This window comes from Sciurus carolinensis, chromosome 16 (genome assembly GCF_902686445.1).
Source record: "Sciurus carolinensis chromosome 16, mSciCar1.2, whole genome shotgun sequence".
Classification (NCBI taxonomy): domain Eukaryota; kingdom Metazoa; phylum Chordata; class Mammalia; order Rodentia; family Sciuridae; genus Sciurus; species Sciurus carolinensis.
The window spans coordinates 61,497,595-61,512,103 of record NC_062228.1 but is presented as its reverse complement, the minus strand read 5'-3'; the positions used below and the strand labels follow the sequence as shown (position 1 = coordinate 61,512,103).

The window sequence follows — 14,509 nt, the reverse complement described above, 5'->3', positions numbered from 1 at the left end:
CCCCAGACCATATATATATATATATTTTTTTTTTTTTTTGTAATGATATATTGAAACCAGGGACACTTCACTACTGAGCCACACCCTCAGGCCTTTTTTAATTTTTTTTTTTTTTTGAGACAATGAGTAAGTGAATTAGGGCCTCACTAAGTTACTGAGGCTGGTTTTGAACTTTCTATCCTGCCTCAGCCTCCTGAGCCACTGGGATTATAGGCGTGCATCAACATACCCAGCTATATATGAAATCCTAATATGTTCTAAGACTCAGAAATTCCTGACCTCAAACACAATGGGCCATCAGCTGCCCCCCAGCACTAAGTCCCAGTTCATACATCTGAGTTTTACCAGAATCACTTGCAGGATATACATGTGCACTGCAAAAATGTAACAAGAATTTAGACTCTTCACTTTGACCTGCAAATGTCCAATAGGTGGCTAACAGCAGGAGTAAAGGCTTGGCATCTCTGCCTCCATTTTATATCTAGCTCCTTTGCTCCAAGTCACCTTGGATTCCACAAATAAGGTCTGACCAGACAAACATCTTGTCTTGACCCCACCCTGCCCACCAGGCAAGGGCAACTTTGTTATTCAGGACCAGGCTCCACCTGGCTAATCTTGAGATAAAGATGGACCACATTGAGATGGGATTTGAAAATAAAGGGAAAGACACTAGTCTCAAAGGTTGTGAACTGTTATGGAACAGGTTGAGAAGCAGCAAGCAGCACTCAGGGAGAAGGAGAACTACAACTTTACTTTGCACCAGCAGGCCCAGAGGAGAACAAACTCCATATTCTGAGCACTGATCCACAGTCAATTTGGTGCCATAAAATTTCTGGTCTACATGACAGAAGGTCTTGCATGGAGTTTTCTAGCTGAAAGTGTATTTGCAGAAGCAAAAAGTGATAAGAGAAACTGGCTCATTTCACTTTTCACAGGCCTCCCATAAATCACTAGCCTTGTTTGTAGACTCCAAAGAGTGTTGCCATTTCAAAAGGGGAGAAGTCAGACTCCTAGAGATAGTTATTTAGCATCCAAAAGGTAAGGATCCATAGTTAATTAGGTTTCCTGAAGAAGGGATGCAGAAGGGGAGGGGCACAGACCCTTCCCCCAAGCATTGGTTCATCAGGATAACATTTTTTCAATTTCATTTTACAACGGGACCTGGCTTTGCAACCTCAGAACCCCTGAAATGCATAAAGCACCTGTGAAACAAATTACAATTCCCAGATGAAGGATTATGGAAAATAATATTCCTACAAGACAGTTCCCCAAGAAAAACAGAAGGACTATGTAGTTCAGGAGGAGGGAGAGGAAATTGGCCAAACATTAAACCTCTCTCAGTGCACCCTTTCTCAATAACAATGGGCCCTGAGGGGGAAAAGCAAACTTTCATCCCCTCCCAGGTTCATCCCCACCCAAAGCAAACATTTACCCCTTCCCAACCCCACTGCATCTTGAAGGAAGGAGGCAAATACTGAAATGCTGGGCCCTGGACTTTGACTTTCCCCCATTGCAAATTAGCCCTAAATGGAGGCACAGCAAATATTGAAACTCTGGAAACAATGGATCCCAGAGAAAGAAAATCAATGGGTGAGATTTGAGAACTCATCCCTCAGGATCTGGACTCCTATCTCCCCAGATAATAATGAGTTTCAACCTTTTTACAACTACCTTCCTAAGTTAAAGTTCTAACCTGAACAACTAGCCCCTGACTGTCCAAATTGCCTGTCCGCAGTCTCCAATGAAAGTATAAAAACCTAGACTCCTTCTGTAACCAGAGGGGGGCATCTCCATACCCAGAAAATGGGTGCTCCCATGACTGATCAATGGACTTCACTGCAGAAAAAGGGAAGTTTGCTGATTAGAGGCTTGCTTCCCATCTCCTGCCATTTGTGGGCCATGAGCTTACAGCAGTGACATGCCCTTGGCCAATGCCCTTAACCCTTGTAACAGAAAGGCAATACTCGAGCACAAGGAAAAAACATGGAATTGGGTAACTCCGACCTGGCTCCACCTCTAGTCCAGCAGCTAGCAACTGTCCCACTATAAGTATTACCACCCTCAATCCAGGGGTTAGTCCCTTCCTCCAGAAATATCCAGCCTTCTCCCTTATATGCATATGCCTTGCTGTATCTCAGAGGAAGGTCCTCTGGAGAAGTCTCCTACTCTTTCTTGAATATGTATCTACTTTCTAAATCAACCTCTGTGTATACCTTTGGCATGTGCTGAAATTCTTTTCAATCATGTATGTCAAGAACACACCTGATTCAAGTTTCTCCTTCTCTCTGGGACCTCCTCAGACCCTACTTTGAAGACATCTCTTCCCCTGTGACAAGACCACAGCTACAGAAGATTACCTGCCTTGGTAGCAGTAAAAAGTCTTCCAGTGTGCAAACCCCAACCCTTGCCCTCATTATCCTTTTCTTTATTTTGTGTGTGTGTGTGTGTGTGTGTGTGTGTGTGTGTGTTGGCATGTGCTTGCCACTGGGGATGGAGCTCAGCGCCTTGCACATGTGCTAGTGGAATCCTAGCTCCACCACCTAAATTATAACTCCAATCCCTTCATTTCCCATTTCTATAAAACCTCAAAGTCATTGTCAGCCTCTTGAAGAGAGGGCTAAGGAAGTGGGTACTCTTCTATTCCCAATGTAGCTGGGGTGATTAAGTTCCTTTCATGTTTTCACTATTTATTTTTCTTTTTGTTTTTTGGGGTATTGTCCTGACCTGATTTGTTGAATTCCCAAGTCAAACCTCTGGCCTAGTGCAGCCACAATTGAGGTCAGGCAGTTAGTGTAAAAGAGGGAATTGGGTCAAATCCAGAAAAGGGAAGCCATCTGAGTTTGGAAAGATGGAGATAGCCACTGTGAGAATGGAACATCAATGTCTCCAGAGCCCTTTGGTCACTAAGTTTACCTGCTTACACTACCCCTCCCAAAAGGCTGCAGCAGGGAATTGGCAATTCATGCCCCCTGGGCTCGTACCTGCCTGGATCACTCCATTTGACCCTTCCCTGCACTCATCTGCTTCTCACATTTTTATCATCTCCCTGGTATCTCCTGAGCCTAGTCATGCAGGCAGGAAGGAGAGAGAAAAGCGGGGAGAGCAGGAGAACAAAGGAAACTTCCATCTATAAAGAGGGAAGGGTGCTTGCACTTCTAGGATACTGGAATACCAGCCATGGCCCCCCTTCTCTCTCCCTGGAGAAGTCTGTTACTAACTTTAAATACAACCTAGTTTATGTGCTTGCCTCAGCATGCATCTTCATTTTCAAACTTCAACATTTGAGGAAGTAGAACTCATCACCAGTAACTGTCGGTATCACTAGGACTTCAATAGCAAGACAAATAAAAATTAATTTTTCCTGTTAAACACAAGGAAAGGAATTCTCTGCTCCTCCAATTTTGATTTTCACGTTGAAAATTTGAAGTTTAAACTATCTTCTCCTGTGTTTAAAATGTACATAAATTCTTTTGAACACTGAATAGGAGTGTTGTCTGCTTTCAAGAACCTAAAAGCCATCTCTTGGAAAATTCCAGTAACTGTGGCAGGGTAGGTACCTGACTCTTCAGGCATCTTGCTGGACTTTGGAATCTCTTAGTGCATTGTCTGTGTTACCCACAACATTCCAGTTTAATTCTTTATTCAGTTACAAATTTTCTTTTATCTCTCCTACCCTGTTGAGGGGGTGTTGTCGCCCACAGCAACAATCCCGCGGGAAGGGAAAGAATCCGAGGTGGACTGGGAATGAACTACTTCTATTATCTTTCTTTAGTGGGCTGCTTTCTTGCTTGCCTGCTTGTTGGCTAGTTTATAGAGGAACAGAGGCTTGCTTGCTTTTAGAGGAAGAGGCTTGCTACGCTTTCAGAGGTACTAAGCTTTCAGAGAGGCTCCGCCTATCAGAGAGGCTACGCTTTCAGAGAAACTATTTCTTAGAGTTCTGCTGCTGCTTCTTAGAGGTGCGTCCTGCATCCTGCGTCCTAGAGGTGCATGCTAGAGGCATGTCCTAGAAGTGCGTGCTAGAGGTGCATGCTACAAGTGCATGATATCAGAAGTGCTTCTTAGTGGTGCGTCCTGCGTGGTGCGTCCTGCGTCCTTCATTCTGCGATCTGGAGGTGTCTGCTTAGTCCTCCGTCCTGGGATCTAGAGGTGTGTTACACTCAAGCAGCCAATCAGCTTAGGATTAAGTAGAACGATTGGAGCACTTACCATGGTACCAATCAAGAAAGAATGAGGAACATCTGTTGACCACTAGCGCAGAAGAGACATTAACCAATCAGGCAAAGGTAGATCATGCCATGTGAACACTAATTATGCACCACCTCTTGGCCCAACGCCATCTTAGAGCTGCTAAAACATGTCTCTACAAGGGGGATTTCTGAGTTATGAGAAAAAATTGTTTTTAACTGTATTTGCGAACGCCACCCATTGACAAAAAGAGTGTGCACTCATCAGTTTTCATCTAGTTGGGAGGAAAATGGTATCAGCTCCCAACACAAGTGACCTTCACAGCCACCTTTAATCCCTCACCAGAACTTGCTGAACTATTAAGTTCCAACCTAGAGAAGTCAACCCGCTCCACAGGCATCCAAGAGATTTGAGGAATGCGAAAGCAGAACAATCAGCCCCAGCTGGAGACTCCGTTTTAATGTTTCATCTTGACTTTGGGGCCCCCTGCATGTGCCTTTTCTATAGCAATGATCTCCAGTAACTTTCATTTTAAAACATCTACTGTTTTAAAGCACAGTCTTTTATTTTGTGGTTAAGCAGCACATGGTGATGTGAGTGACCACTGGCCTTAGCCCTGCTCGCCTCGCAACCCAGATGTGGTCCTGGGAGGGTCTCTGAAGCTGAGCACAGGTGAGTGGTCACCTTCAGGTGCACTGGGAGTGGAAAGAAAATTTGTGCTTGGCTTTAGGGAAACAGCGAAGACTGCGCATCCACTGAGACAGTTTCGCATTACTTTGCGTCCCTTTCACCTGTCTGTGGCTCCAGAAGCAGGGGCTCCAGGTCCCAGGAGCCAAATCTCCCCAGGTCCCGCCCCTGCGCGTGTCGCCCCACCCACCGCGGGGCGGTACTCGCGCCTCGCGTCCCTCTGGCCGCGCCCCTTACTCCGCCCCCGCGGCCCCGCCCACCCTCGGGGTCTCTAACCCCTCTTCTCGCGGGCGCTCTGCTTCTCTGGACCCGGAAGCGGTTCGCGGAGCCCGGGTGGCAGCGCAGCGAGTGAGTTCCCTGTTCAGTGGCCCCGTCTCCTCGGGACAGTCGGGTCGGACTGCGGCCCCGGCGCCCGGCACGGACCCGCCGGGTTTGGGGCTCGGCCGCGTGGACGCCCCGCTCGGCGCCGCTCCCTCCCCGGCCTGGGCAGCGTTCCGGAGCTCGCTGGCCTCTGCTCTGCAGGCCAAGCCCTGCTCCCCACCTGGTCCTGTCCTCCTCAGTCCTGTCCTCCCCACCTGGCCCTGTCCTCCCCACCTGGCCCTGTCCTCCTCAGTCAAGTCCTTCTTCACCTGGGCGAGTCCTCACTCGATCCTTTCCTCGCCCAGCCATGTCCTCTTACCTGCCCTGTTCTTACCCCACCTTGGCCTGCTACCTGGGACCTCAGGCAGAGCCTGGGAGCAGAGGACAGACTATCAGCAGGCATGGCAGAGGGCAGCGGTGGTGCTGGGACAAGAAGAGGCATAACAGGTGACAAGGGGAGCCCAGGGAGGAGCAGTTCAGGGAGGAGCCTAGGGATGTGAGTGTCCAGAGCATGGGGACAGGGGCCTGCTGCAGGCAGGGGAGGGGGAGAGTGTGGGTGGGGAAGAAAGAGGCAGAAATACATGGAGGTTGGGGACAAGCAGGAGCCTGGGGAGAAAGACTGACAAGAGGTGAAGGGAGTAGCAGGAATGGGGACGACCAGGTGGAGAGAAGGAATAGAGTAAGAGGGGGAGAAAGCAGGAGGGGGGAGGGAAGCAGAGTGAGTAGGAACCCCCAGTGGGAGTTGGTAAAGGAACAGAATAGAGGTGAGGAAAGAAACTGCAAACTACTGTCTATGAGGCTTGTTATTTTAAAGTTACTGGGGGTAACAGGATAGCCCCCTGATCCAGCCCAAAGAGAGTGAGTGAACTGTGTTGAGGGTCACCCTCCTTCCTTGCCTGATTTGTGATGTCATGTAGGGAATGTATGAGATAGAAAGCACAACCTGTTTTTCCTTTTCTCACACTGAATGCAACTGTGACCACTGGGCACACAATTCTTCACACCCCATCTCCCAAATGTCTGGGGATTCTCCCATCAACAAAGGATTTCTGTGTCACTTGCCAAATTAGCGTTCTGGAATTATATTCAGATCTGGCAGTTATAACCTGGAGTTAGCTTCAGATGCCACAGAGCTTTCTCCTACAGTGCTCCCCACTTGGCATGCCAGTCACCTTAAGCCATTGGGACCCCCTGCTCGGGCCCTGTTATTTGGCTAGAGGAGTTCACAGCCCTGAAGGAAACATTGCACTTTTGTTTGTGTGCTTGTTATGAAGAAAGTGACACACAGGTACAGAGGAACAGGCAGTTAGGAAGAGCCCAGCTAAAGATTAACTGAATGCAAGAAGGGTGTTTAGGGAACCATGAGTTATCAGGGAGGAGTCTGCCAGAGAACTGGTCATTATTGGAAAAACCACATAATTCTATATTTTGATGAATAGAGAGGAAGTACTGTGTGTTGAATGTCAAAGCAGACGAAACAGGGTGGATTTTTCCTGTATTAGACAGTAAAAGGAAGAGATCTTGTCCAACCTGTCCTCCCTTCTTAAAGCTTGTGTCTCTCTGCTGCCTGAAGTGGGTATGTCCTTGCCCCTGGCTGGCGCTGACCCTTTGATCATGCACCTACCATCCTGTCACACAGTCTGAAAATGGTGTGGCATGCTTACCGTGTGTGTGATCAGTTTTCCACACACAGAATTATTTGGTCATTGTCCCCAGAACACTACCATTAAACATTTCCAAACACAGGAAATAAAGCTTTCTTTTGTTTCCCATTCTGTCTCTAAAACATGAAATACTTTATTGATTACATTTTTCTCTGTAATATGTATTCCCCTTTTAGAGTACATTTATATTCTGAAAATTTCTTTATATGCTGTATTCTCAGTCTGGAGTGACATCTTCCAATCAAGCTTTCTCATCCAGCCTAATCTAATAGTTTAATTTTCACAGTCTTTTGTGATTCACCATATCTAAATCCATTTTAAATGTCTTGTCTTCATATCTCTTTTCCTGTCAGTAGCACATTGCATGGTTGTTGACTCCCCCTTCTTTTTTCTTGGCTTTGAGGACATCATACTGATCTGAAAACTCTGCTTGTGTTCATTGTGTCTCCTCCCCGACCACTAGGCGGTTCCTCTGCAGGCAGGCCCACGTTCATGGTGGGGAGGCACCCACCCCAGATGCTCTCCCCATGGTCGTGGACATCTCAGACAGGGTGATCCTGTACTTGAGGGGGCTTGACTGGACACCTCCACATACATTGAAAGTATACTGTATATTATGATATTGGTTAGTTTTACACCTTAGAGGAGAAAGAAAAAAATGACGTTTTTGAAGGGGCAAGAATACTAGAGTTCACACTACTCTTGAGGCTTGTGAGAAAGACGTGGGAAGACCTGGGTCCTGGTTGCTCTGCTTCCCCAGGGCCTCTGCCCTCATTCCTGCTGTGTCCTCTGCTCACTCACCTTCAGCCACACAGGCCTCTTTCCTTTTCCTGGCACAAGGTTGCTCCTACCTCTGGGCCTTCACTGGGTTCTGTCCCTCTGCCTAGCCCTCCTTGGCCCTTGAGTGCAGGTGGCCAACACCTAGGGTCTTTATTATGACATCACCTGCTCCATGGAGACTCCTGTGACCTCCCCAGCTCCTGGAACACTCCAGCCTCACCCTGCCCCACCTCTGGTCCATGCAGCCCGCTCTGCCTGTTTCCTTCTGCTCCTTCGCTGTCCACTGTCTAGATCCTGGTGAGAACAAGGCTCCAAGAGGGCCAGAGCCAGAAGGTGTATAGTGGGCTGGGCTTGCCCTTCTGTGAGGTACTCAATCCTGGCTTCCCATGAGTGTGCTGAGGCCTTTTGCGATGAGTCTGTCCCCTAACTGGACATCCCACTGATGGAGTGAGGCTGGTGCCCGGCCTTAATAATACTTAAGGTTGATTCTCTTCTTGGTGCAGCACTGAGTACCTGCTCTGTGTCTTCCATCCCAAGGGCTTAGATTAGCCTGAGATCTGGAAAGAGGTGACTGGGCCAGGCTGTGGTTCAGATTGGTCAGGACCAGGCTGTGCCCTGAGGGGGAGCCCAGTGCTGCCCAGCTTCCCACTGCCTCAGCCTGTGTGTGGCCTTCACCAGCAGGAAAATAAGGTCCAAAGAAAGGAGTCAGAAGTCTCCTGTGAGCCTTCCTGCAGGAGCTGTCTATGCTGGGTCTCTCTGGTGCAGTTTGAAACCTGGAACCATCTTTGCACATGCTGAGATCCTCATGTGTGTGTGTGTCTATGGCAGAAGAAGTGGGTGTGCTGATGAGAGCCTTAAACAGTTTGTTTCCACCATCCAGGATTGACTTCTAAAGACTCATGTTGCCTGAGAAAGAAGCTCTGAGGAAGAGTAGGAAAGCAAAGGAATCAGGAAAGACTGTCACTGAGGTAAAGTGATGTTCTCAGGTGGTCCTTAGTCCCTTCTGCATTGCTGGGCGTGGGAGCTGCTGGCCTCATGTGACTGCAGCCTCCCACCTGACAGGTGTGTCTGCACCTCCTGGGCCTCCCTCAGCCCCTCTCCTGTGCACCCAGTTTCCATCCCACTGTGACCCAGTGTCAGGGAACCCCTGAGGAGGTGCCCTGGGTGTGGTCCTGAGAATCCTCTGTCAGGTGAGCATGCTGCGTGGTGGGTGTTCTGTCCTCTACACCACATCTCTCTGCTCTAGAGCTCACTTTTTCCTTCCTTTTGCTTCTGTTGTCTTTAGTTGGCTCTTTTCCCCTTGAGGTGCGCAGTTAGTTGACCTGAGATTCTTTGTCCTCATTGTACTACCCTAATGTCCTCTTTTTGACTTTTCCTTCACTGCATTCCATGAGTTTTGGTGTATTCATTTTTACTTTCTTTTGCATCAGATATTTTTGAACCCTTTTTCTGTTGTTACAATTGGTTGGTTAAGAATAAGGTGTTTCCTTTCCCCATATTTGGGGCGTTAATTTTTCTTCTGCCTTGACTTCTGTATTTAATCCATTGTCCACAGGAACACAACTGGGATCTTTTCAAGCTTCTGAAACTGAATTTTGAGATTTGTGACTGAATCTGTCTCAAAAGAAAAAAAATAGAGCTGGGTAGATGGTCAAGCATCCTGGTTTCAATCCCAGTAGTAAAAAAAAATTGCTGTCCGTGTCACTCAGTGGTGAAGTACCCATGTTCAGCCCCATTGAAAATGGAAATCCATTTTATGCTTTTTTAAGGTTAGGTGTGTACCTTCAGCCTTGCCCCAGGCCTCTGGTTGGTTCTGTGCTGGGCTAGGAATGTGCTGGCAGTAATGGGGGCACCTTCCTGTTCCTGCCCCTGCCTGTGCACCTTCAGATCCATGATGGTGCCCTGACCTGTTCCACATCTCACTTAGGAAACCTGCTGTCAGTTTTCACTGCACAGTCCCTGTCCCTAAGTCTCTGATTGCTCAGGTTCAGCTCTGATTCCAGGACACCTGGGTTGGGCTTTTCTCTGCCATTTTGCACTCTGTGGACCAAGGTGAGTTTCCTAAACTCATGCACGCAGGATTGTCACCACCTACGTCACTAACCTTGCAATTGTCACTGTGCTGTTGAGATTCTGCTGTTGTCCAGCCAGGGTGGACTGGTCTTCTCAGGACACAGGTCATAGTCTGGCTCACCTAGATGCTGACCATTACCTGCTGAGTTTAACACTGGGTCTCAATTCACAGACACAGCCTGTGTTTGCCTCCATTTGTGTGTTTCTTGTTTTCTTTTATAAGTGGAAGTGAACCCAGGCCCATCTACCATCTACCATCAAGTTACATTCCCAATCCCTGTTTCTTTCTTTCTTTCTTTTTTTTTTTTAAATAGTAATCAGGGCCTTGATGCATTACTGAGGTTGCTTCAGATCCTACCTCAGCCTCCCGGGTCTGGGATTACAAGTGTGTATCGCTACGTTCAGCTACTATGTTTCTTGTGTTGTCCACAAGGGAGAAATCTATACAGATTTGTGGAGAACCATGTCTAAAGGAAAAGTGTAAGAAAACACAACTCAGGAGCTATAACATGCTCAAAAATACCAGAACATGTGAGACCACAGGAAAAGTGAGCTCAGTTTCTCCTTGTTTATGCACCACACACAGAAAGCTTCTGTGATCCCAGATGAGTTAGGGGATTTCCTATACACCAGGCAAGCAGCTCTTCAGAGGACACCTTGTCATTTCACATCCTGACACTGTCCATGAAGCTGTGTGGTGGATCCCACCAGCTAAGGTCTCTGTCCCACAACAGTGCCCCCTGTTCAGTATTTGCCAATATTAGGCAAAAGTATGGCCTGTGATTCTGAATGACCTGCTGTAAATAGGGGTGTCCTTCATCCCATCTTCATATTCAAAAAGTGGGTAAAGAGCTTTCATGAAACCATGAAGCAATTTACTTGCATTGGCCTTTGTTGTAACTCATGTTTAGAAGCCTGCAGTTGAGCCAAGGATGGAAGAGATGTGTAGGCTGAGGTGTGTGGCAAAGGACGTGGAGCTCATGCGATGTTTCTGGGTGGGTCTCCCTCCACGAACCTCAACCCCTGTGTTCCTCCGAACATCCCTTCAACTCCATCCTCTTGAGTTTTTAGGGAGGCCTCATTACGTAGGCAGGATTGATTATATCTAGGGTGTGGGTGATCAAGTGGGACTTGAGTCCCTCTCCCTTCCTTGGAGGTTAGGTGGCAGGACTGAGTGTTACAACTGCCTCTCCTGCCTGAGTCTTTCTGGGGAGCAGCCCCTTCCTGTAGTTCTCTAGGAGCCTCCAGTCACCTGTCTTCCCACTGGCATAGAAATCTTTCTTAGCACTCCAGGAATTCCAGGTAAGCTACATATCACCAAGCAGACAATTACCAAATGTGTGTTCTATAACCTCACAGTGCAGATCTCGCTCACTTCAATCAGTTGGATGCTTAGGAATCACCATATTTCTCATTTATTCTTAATTTACTTATTCACAGTAATGGGATTGAACCTAGGACCCCTCCACCATTACATCCCTCCTCCTTAAGCTCTTCATTCTCAGGATCTTGCTGTGTGTCCCAGTCTGGCCTGCAACTTACAATGTTCCCACCTCAGCCTGGGTTCCAGCTGGGTTACAAGCATGTGCCACCATGCCTGGCTGCTCTGGTTCACATTTCACATGAAGACTATATCTGTCCCCACTGCCCCATTGTGAAGCCTGTTTTCATTTCAGGGTCTGCTGACATTCAGGGATGTGGCCATTGAATTCTCCCAGGAGGAGTGGAAGTGCCTGGTTCCTGCCCAGAGGGAGCTGTACAGGGAGGTGATGCTGGAGACCTACAGGAACGTGGTCTCCCTAGGTGAACTGGACTTCCCCCTGAGGCTGGGTCTGCCCTGTCACCCCTTTGTCTTTGGGATGCTCTGCATTGGTGACTGAAGCCCTGCTGCCTGTGAATTGAAAGCTCCACAGTGTGGCCTCTGTACCTGGTCTGTCCCCTTTCTTCAGAGGTTCTGCCCCCTTCATGGTCCTGCAGTGGTGGTTCCAGGGCTGAAGTACAGCATAAAGCCCATGGCCAACTGTTAAAGTACCCAGTTCCCCATTTTCTGTCCTTGTGCTGTGATTCAGTGGGTCTTGGAGGACAGGTAGATAGCTATACGTGAAATATTCTCTGTATCGCTCTGTAAGGTTTTCCTTCTCATGTACAGATAGGGCTGGATTCTGGAAAAGCCAGAGTGCGTCACCTTCTTTTCTCTTTACAAGCAGGAATGTGTCCTGTAGACCTGAGTATCGTGTCCTTGTTGGAGCAAGGAAGGGAGCCCTGTCCTGTGGATGGCAGAGTGGAAATATCCAGCACAGCAAATGGGTGGGCATGTGTGGCAGGTGTGAAATCAGGTAAGAGCTCACGTGGGCAGAGGGGCAGCTGCCCATCAAGTAGTGTTGGGGAACTTTGGCAGTAGGAGGGGTCAGAGAGAAGGTGAATTGATTGCCTGAGGTTTATATGCAAGGACTTTGATTTCAACTCCATTTGCCCCTTTTCCTCCTTTCCTCCCACCCTCCTCTGCGTACTACATTTTCTTCTATGTATGTATATACAGGTGAAATCCTTTTTGGTATCTTTACATGGGAATGTAACATGATTTTGTTAAATTCATTCCATTTTCCCCCCACTTTCTTCCTCCTTCCCTCTGGTTCTCCTCCTCCTCCACTGATATTCCCTGTATCTTTATGATACTGGTCACCTCCTCAATGACCTTTTCTGCTTTATTTTGTTCTAGTTTGTATATGTTTGAACAACCATTTGACCCTTAATTTTTATCTGGCTTATTTCACTTATTTCAATATTTCTTTGCTTCCAGCCCACCAAAGAATTCCTTGTAATGTCAAAGCAGACATTTGTCATAAATATGAACGTGATTTTAAAGATTCCTTATTATTTGTACCAGAACCAGCAACAGACATTCCTCCAGCATCTGACAAATCTAATGAGGTTGAAAAATCCTTTATTCAAGGCTCACACTGTACTAGACATCAGGTAATTAATGCCGGAAAAAAACAATTTATGTGTGATATATGTGGCAAGCTCTTTAATAAAAAATCAAACCTTACATATCATCATATAATTCATACTGGAGAGAAACCGTACAAATGTAACGAGTGTGGCAAGGTTTTCAATGACAGTTCGCACCTTACACAGCACTCGAGAATCCACACTGGAGAGAAACCTTTCAGATGTGATGAGTGTGGCAAGGTCTTCCGTTACAAGTCCTACCTAGAAACCCACAGGAGAGTTCACACTGGGGAGAAACCTTACAAGTGTGATGCATGTGGCAAGGGCTTCAGTCAGACTTCACACCTGGCAAGTCATCGTAGAATCCATACTGGAGAGAAACCTTTCAAATGTAATGAGTGTGGAAAGGTCTTTAGCCGCAACTCATACCTCATTCAACATGTGATAATCCACACTGGAGAAAAACCATACAAATGCAACGAGTGTGGCAAGGTCTTCAATAAAGAATCGATCCTTACAAGTCATCGTAGAATTCACACTGCAGAGAAACCTTACAAATGTGATGAATGTGGAAAGTTCTTCAAACAGAGTGCACAGGTTACACAGCATCGGAGTATCCACACTGGAGAGAAACCTTTCAAGTGCATTGAGTGTGGCAAGGTGTTCCGTTTAAAATCATGCCTTACGAATCATGTGAGATTGCACACTGGAGAGAAACCTTTCCAATGCAATCAATGTGGAAAGGTCTTCCGTCAAAAATCAAACCTTACAACTCATTGTAGAATTCATACTAGAGAAAAACTTTAGAAATCTATTAAGTGTGTGACGGAGTTCAGTCACATTTCAAACCTTGCACAACAGAGAATTCACAACTGGAGATAAACTTCACAAATGTACTGAGGGTGGAAAATCATCAGCAGGCACTCGTCTTCTGTACACATCAGGCAAGGCACAGAAGCATAATGATTTTGGCCAAGACTTTCTTCAGTGCTCCCATCTCAGTGGACATCGTTGATCCTCGCTGGAGAGAAATCATGGATATGTCTGCATGTACCAAGGTCTGGCACAGTTCACAGGTTGCACAACATTCAAGAAGATCTGCTGGAGGTAGAACTTGAATGCAAGGAGGGTGGCATCCCCATATCATGAGTACAAGCAGGGAGGGTACGAGCAGCATCTGTAAAAATCACAGCACATAGGACAGAGACTTCCAGGCCTCAGAATCCAGTAGGTATCAGAGGGACATCTTTGCGGAAGCTGAGCAAAAGTCATGTGCGTGACTTTTCCTCAAAACCTGGAACAGAGCACTTGACCCAGAGAGCGGCCATCCAAGTTTAAGGAATAAGCTTTTTTTTAGTCAAATTTTTTTGTGATTTTGTTGTCCTTAGAAGATTTGTTCTGGCGAGAAATCAGACAGACATTGTGACCCTGGATATTTCATTCACCAAGAGAGTGTCCTTTAGCATTCACCAACAAATCCATAATAGAAAGGACTCTAACAGATGTACTGGTGTATACATTATTTCTCCCAATCTCACACAATACTTCATGTCTGAGAATTTTTAGGAAGAATAAAGGTCTCTGTGTCTCCAAGATTAGCTTCTGGTCTTGCATACTATGGAAGAATTACAGGTCAGAACCTGTTAAAACTCACGATATGTCAAAGGTGCAGGGACATTTGTAAAGCACCAGTTCCCTTCAGGTTGTAAAGTGTTTCATTTGTAGAGATGACTTGGAAAGCTGCCTTGCTCGCCTTGGGTCTGTGCCTTCCTTACAGGCTTTCACAGCTGTGTCCAGAAAGGACCACA

General features: G+C 46.9%; 1 protein-coding gene across 4 annotated transcripts; it reads left to right on the top strand.

Annotated features, from left to right (window-relative positions):
• The first annotated feature begins 5,195 nt into the window (after window positions 1–5,195).
• LOC124966822 (zinc finger protein 480-like) lies at window positions 5,196–13,520 on the top strand. 4 transcript variants are annotated; one of them, XM_047528554.1, is made up of 5 exons: window positions 5,196–5,220; window positions 8,557–8,644; window positions 11,426–11,552; window positions 11,957–12,085; window positions 12,550–13,520. In XM_047528554.1, the coding sequence occupies exons 2-5, from the start codon at window positions 8,576–8,578 to the stop codon at window positions 13,506–13,508; spliced, it is 1,284 nt and encodes a 427-aa protein (XP_047384510.1). In that variant the 5' UTR covers window positions 5,196–5,220; window positions 8,557–8,575; the 3' UTR covers window positions 13,509–13,520. The 4 variants fall into 4 exon arrangements, with proteins under 4 accessions (XP_047384510.1, XP_047384511.1, XP_047384509.1 ...); XM_047528555.1 differs by lacking the exon at window positions 5,196–5,220 and adding an exon at window positions 5,487–5,679 and having other exon boundaries at window positions 12,637–13,520; XM_047528553.1 differs by lacking the exon at window positions 5,196–5,220 and adding an exon at window positions 5,487–5,679.
• Window positions 13,521–14,509: the final 989 nt, after the last annotated feature.

Excerpts from the sequence above, each read along its gene's own strand:
- LOC124966822 (XM_047528554.1), top strand. The coding sequence starts at position 8,576 with ATGTTGCCTGAGAAAGAAGCTCTGAGGAAGAGTAGGAAAGCAAAGGAA. Across the intron at positions 11,553-11,956 it reads CAGGAACGTGGTCTCCCTAG|GAATGTGTCCTGTAGACCTG; the intron begins GTGAACTGGACT and ends CTTTACAAGCAG. Across the intron at positions 12,086-12,549 it reads TGTGGCAGGTGTGAAATCAG|CCCACCAAAGAATTCCTTGT; the intron begins GTAAGAGCTCAC and ends CTTTGCTTCCAG.